The 5,849-nt window shown below is 43.7% G+C and overlaps 1 protein-coding gene across 1 annotated transcript; it reads left to right on the forward strand.

Moving 5' to 3' along the window:
* The first annotated feature begins 2,573 nt into the window (after positions 1–2,573).
* LOC116401339 (cytochrome b-c1 complex subunit Rieske, mitochondrial-like) lies at positions 2,574–5,369 on the forward strand. Its single transcript, XM_031879691.1, has 2 exons — positions 2,574–2,842; positions 4,287–5,369. The coding sequence occupies exons 1-2, from the start codon at positions 2,632–2,634 to the stop codon at positions 4,895–4,897; spliced, it is 822 nt and encodes a 273-aa protein (XP_031735551.1). The 5' UTR covers positions 2,574–2,631; the 3' UTR covers positions 4,898–5,369.
* The last annotated feature ends 480 nt before the right edge of the window (positions 5,370–5,849 follow it).

Genomic DNA, 5,849 nt, shown 5'->3' on the forward strand with positions numbered 1-5,849 from the left:
TTGTGGGGGACTTGAGAAGCCTGAGGTGGGACAGGTTTATATGGACTAACCTGCTGTTACACAGAGTGCTGTTCACTGTTGTTATGGAGAACAGTAACAACAAGACTCCCTGTTGTATGCCAGTGTAACATGTCATGAACAGGAAAGGACAACAACAGTCATCCATCCATCCATCCATCCATTTTCCTCCGCTTATCCGGGGTCGGGTCGCGGTGGCAGCAGGCCAAGCAGGCTGACCCAGACTTCCCTCTCACCGGCAACATGGTCCAGCTCATTCTGGGGGATCCCGAGGCGTTCCCAGGCCAGCTGGGAGATGTAATCTCTCCAGCGTGTTCTGGGTCTTCCCCGGGGTCTCTTCCCAGTTGGGCTGGAAACCAGGCACGTCCAACAACAAAAGTCACTCACTGAATAACTCTTCAAAATTAAAATGTGTTACGACGTGCTTTAGGTCGTTCCAGTCCACAAGACAAAAAGTTAGCTCCTCCTTCTAAAGACGTGTCATTGGACTGGTAAAACCAATTCAACATTATACATCAGACTGGCACGTATGCAAAACGTCAAGGCCACGCCCCTTTTAAGAGGACAGAAAACAGATCCTACAGATTTCAATGCAATTTGACGTGTGTGGATTGAAAACAAGTTGGTATGCATTCATCTCTTGTTAAACAAATGTCGCTTTTATAGAAATGTCGAATGAATATTTTGCATCCACCACACCTTAATAAATTGAGCTTTTCGCTTTCATGACCCTTCAGCTTTGCTCCTGTCCAAAACCGTGGCCAGATATTATCCAGACATCGAAGCTCTAACTATTACTAACTATTACTGATAGAATCACGTTAGGCGTTGTCTGTAAGTGTTGTTTGGACACAACCAACCTTTTAATAGCCAACTGTTTGATCAATTTGCTGATATGTAGTTGGAGATGACAGTCTGATGCTGCTATACTGTATGACTGTAGGCTACTGCAGCCCCCCAAGCTAACGATAGATATCCATCATTCGAAGCTAACTAGCATCATTTAGCCATTTACCACACTGTGCCTCAAACGTCAGTATAAAAGCCTCGGTCAACCCGCTTTTCTGCATCTTTCCCCCAAAAGGGAGCACAGCCTTGGTGATGACGCAATGCTGATCTAGTCTATAGCTTGGAGCCATAAAACCCCTCTGTCTATTTTAGGACACGGCAGAGGAATAAATGGGAGATCAGGGTGTGTGGATTTATTCTTGGTGTAACTCACGACACAGCAACTCTTCATTATAGTGTTTTTCATTTACACCGGTTTGTGTAAAGTAGAAGTTTGGAGACATTTTTTAACTTCCTCTGTTAACACTGTTGCCCACTGCACAGGGTATTTCCCCTAAACGGGCGTGGTGACAACAGCCTGCTCTGGATGACGTAATGAATACAAAAACTGATAATATAAATCTACTGTATCTGACAATATAAGTGAAAAGAATCTATCTAGAAAAATGCAGGACTCCAATTACAATATGTTTAATCAACCACAGAATACAGGATACGAAAGGTTCTCTCCAGCAGCAGGAGGAGGAACATGAAATTGATAGAAAGATATTTCAAAAAGTACAAAAAGAGAAAATGGATGAAAATACAAAACAGTTGATGAATACAAAGACAAGTTAATCAGAGCATTACTTTGACTCCCAGTGGACCAAAACACAATGGATATACCCAGAATCCTTTAGTCTCCCATCATAATGAAAGTCTGAGCACAGCCTGTAAAAGATGTTCAGTTACTCCTGCATCATGTTGGGACCCTGCACAGCCACACAGGCTGCTCACCTGCAGAAGACAACAAGTCTCTCTGGGAATGCTTTGCCTTTAGATCTGCTAACATGGGCTGCGGTCAAAAAATGTAAAAAGATGCCCTACGTCTTCCCATATCAACATTTCCTTGACCTCAATGGAAAACGGCATGAAATCAAGGTGTGAAGGGTAATTCATGAAGATAACCGTGGTGCTAACAGCATCCAACTGCACTTACACTAGGCTATGTTGCCAGTTATTGACATGGGTCTGTTTCCGCTTGAAATGTTGCTGCAGCAAGGAATTGTGGGACATCTTTATCTCCTTTCCTTTTGTCCAGGGACTGTTCAGTGTACCCTATGCTGAAGGACATAAGAAAGGAAGAATTGAAGCACCTTGCCTTAGCATTTAGAGAATTAGACCAGCTCTTGTGGCTGCCAATTAGATACTTTGTTTCAGTCAGAAGAGACAAGTAAATGATAAGTTTATTATAAACAGATGATGTGTGATGTTAAAGGTGCTCGGACTCTACGGGGAGAATTGTAATCGAGGGGCTTCTTTCCCGAGCAGCAGCGAGATAGAATGGCAGGATGAATGAGAAATACACTTCAGTGCTAAGCATGCAAAATTTGTCTTCCTTCCTGAACTAACAATAGAGCTTCAATGTCACTCAATTAAGAACCTTCCTGAACAAGGTGGACCGAGAGTCTTCCAGTCCAGAATGACAATAAATAACCCTTGAATGTTTTTTCTCACTATTACGTATCATTACGTGGGTACGTAATGACGCACTTGGTTACGTCAGGTTGTTACCTCACCAGTCAAGACAGCGCAAGGTCGTCGTAGCAGCAGTTCGCCGTAAACATGATGTCTCTTGCTGCCCGGTCTGGGGCATTTTCCCCTTACATGCAAGCTACAGCGGTTGCTGTCGCTGGTCCCCTAAAAGCTCTGGTACCTGGGGTTGTTGTGAAGGGAGAGAAGATTTTGTTGGACCCGAAAAAACAGTTCCTCTGCCGCGAATCGCTCAACGGTCAAAGCCCAAAGACGGGGCCTGCTGTGACTGTTAGCATTAATGGTAAGTCTGTCATTGGCTCACCTTACTACCGTTAGGTAACTTAGCAGAGTCAACTTTCTGTTGTTTAAACGTGTGTATTGAAAGTTTGCGTCTAACGTCATGTCCTATGTGTGTGCTGAAATGTGATATAAAGTCACATTTATCCCTGTTAAACATCATGGAGTGAGTTGGCCATAATTTAGTTAGCTTGGCTAACGTTAGCTGCAGGCTCTTCCAGGTTGTTAGCTAGCATCTTGTTAGCCTAATTTAGGGCGCCCTACACTTGAGGTCAACATAAAGTGTGTATAACGTTGCTGTTATTCCGTGTTTGTTGGACTGACGGCAACGTTGTGGGTCGGAACATGAACTATGGAGCTCGGATAGTCTTCCGTCTATCAAGTATCGTTAACAGTAACGTTAGCCGGTGTTCCGGTTCCATGTCCCCATGTGACTTTTAGTGTGATCGCTAACGTTAATGTCAGTGTGGTATAAGGTGGATAATATTTTCATAAGTCTGGTATCTTAGAAATACTGTACTAATGGCTGTAACCAGATCTGATGTTATTGTGGTCGAATATTGTGCTGATGAGATAAATTGGTGGCTACAGGCTCTGACTGCAGTTCGGTCAAAGATCAAATCAACAACATATCAAGTCAATTATGTCATTATTTGACCACGTCCACTACATTATTAATGAAGCGGTGTGTATAGGGCTGCAACTGATACTTATTTGTGCTGAGGCTCTGTCATGGTTTCAGTATCCACTGGAGAGATCTCAGACACATTGACATATAGTTCAGGTTTTAGTCTGTTTTACATGTTTGTTTGATCTGGGTCCGTCCACGGTGGGCTGGTTGCTGGAGCCTGAGCTGAAGGACTTGACCTGGGTGATTTTGTGCGGAATCAGACCCGGTGGCACCGATGACGAGCATTAAGAATATCTATATAGAAATGGCTAATCTTCTTGCTGATGCTCATTTTTATGAAGGTCATATAGAGGCTTCCGTGTTAAATTGAGGCTGTTTCATAACCAGTCAAAAGTTTACAATATTAAGTCTTTCTTCTGTTTGAAAAATACAAATGTTGGAAGAAAGCATATTACTCACCCATCTTTTAAGTGTGTACGTCTCCAGTCTGATCTTGAGCGCACAGCTGATGGAGAAAGTTGGCAAGTGCTACATTACATGGTGTAAACACACTACGTACCTGTCGTCAAAGTTTAAATATCGGCACAGCTGCTTTCGTTAACCTGGAATTAATCTGATCAGTCAGTCAGTCGCAAATGAAATGCATAATTTAAAAAACATTTAAAGTCAATTGCCAATAAATGCAGACATTTGTATACATTGACAAGTGAAGGTTTCATATATCTGAACTGCTCCAGCACACTCCCCGACTAAACTGGCAGCACTTTGTTAGTGTTCAATGCAGTCTAACTGATGACCCGTTTGTTCTCGTCTGCAGGCTGTGCAGGGGTCCGATTTGCCCACACAGATGTCAGGGTACCAGACTTCTCTGACTACAGGCGCCCAGATGTGCTCGACCCCAGCAAGTCCTCCCAGGAGAGCAGCGAGTCCAGAAGAACCTTCTCATACCTGGTCACCGGTGCCACAACCGTGGTGGGCGTCTACGCTGCCAAGACGGTGGTCACTCAGTTTGTTTCTTCCATGAGCGCCTCGGCTGACGTCCTGGCCCTGTCCCAGATCGAAATCAAGCTGAGCGACATCCCTGAAGGCAAGAACATGACCTTCAAGTGGAGAGGCAAACCGCTGTTTGTCCGTCATCGCACAGAGAAGGAGATCGCCACAGAAGCCGGCGTGAACATGGCAGAGCTGCGCGACCCTCAGCACGACAACGACAGGGTCATCAACCCCCGCTGGGTCATCGTCCTCGGGGTGTGCACACATCTGGGTTGTGTGCCCATCGCCAACGCTGGTGACTTCGGAGGTTACTACTGCCCCTGCCACGGCTCTCACTATGACGCCTCGGGCCGCATCAGGAAAGGCCCCGCCCCCCTCAACCTTGAGGTTCCCTCCTACGAGTTTCTAGACGACGACACTGTGATTGTTGGATAAATCACACTCCTCAGACTGAGCTCTCATTGTACAACAGCTTTCACTTTGTCAGCAGCATCAGTGTGGTAGACATCTTTTCAATATAGTGATGCATTGGAGGAAACGTTGAGGTGTAATAATGCTGTTTATGTCTTGTTGCTTCTGCCAGCTGTTCACATCAATAACAACTGGTACATGTGGAGATGTTTTTATGCTGCAGTGTGTTTCACTCAGTGAACATGACGGATGTTGTTAGTCCTCTGATTACTTTACATAATGCTGCTTTTAAATGCAAATCATTTACAATATGGCATCTGAGTTAAATAGGTGAACCCTTGGAGGATGCTGTCCTCTTCCTTTCCCGCCCCTGAAGGTCACGTCAACATGAAATGAAAACACCTGCTACTCTTAAGTTATAGTTCATCTAATTTGCAAAGAACAAATGTGTTGAGGCCTGGTTAATAAAGATTTCTATTTTATTTGACAACCTGCATCCAGTGTTAAGCCTTTCTTTGCTTAAATAATGTCATTCAAAATAGTGAAATACTAGTTCTTGGCCTGTTGGCAAACCGCATCACATATCCTGTTAGCGTTAGTTAGAGGACATGAGGTGTTTGGTTTGAAGTGATGTCTGTTGCAGAGAGACGGTGGGCTTTTTAGGAATGAATTACAGAGATCATTGATGACCATACCTGAGCGAGCCAAAATGTTCACACTAATCAAACAAACTGGACTTTGGGGTCAAGTACTAAGATCTGGGCCCGGGTCGCTGATTTGAAAGTATTGTACTTAAGTGCAATTCTGAGGTACTTTTTTTGAGTATTTCCACTTAATGCCACTTTATACTTCTTAACCAAATTCTGTACCATTAAATGTATTTGATAGCTTTAGTCACTTTGCAGATTCAGATTATTAATACAAAATGTAAATCAAGTATCAATATGTATAAGTTAAACTACCCAAAAATATATAC

The sequence above is a fragment of the Anarrhichthys ocellatus genome, unplaced genomic scaffold (genome assembly GCF_004355925.1).
Source record: "Anarrhichthys ocellatus isolate YVR2014 unplaced genomic scaffold, GSC_Weel_1.0 scaffold358, whole genome shotgun sequence".
In the NCBI taxonomy this organism is placed as follows: Eukaryota; Metazoa; Chordata; class Actinopteri; order Perciformes; family Anarhichadidae; genus Anarrhichthys; species Anarrhichthys ocellatus.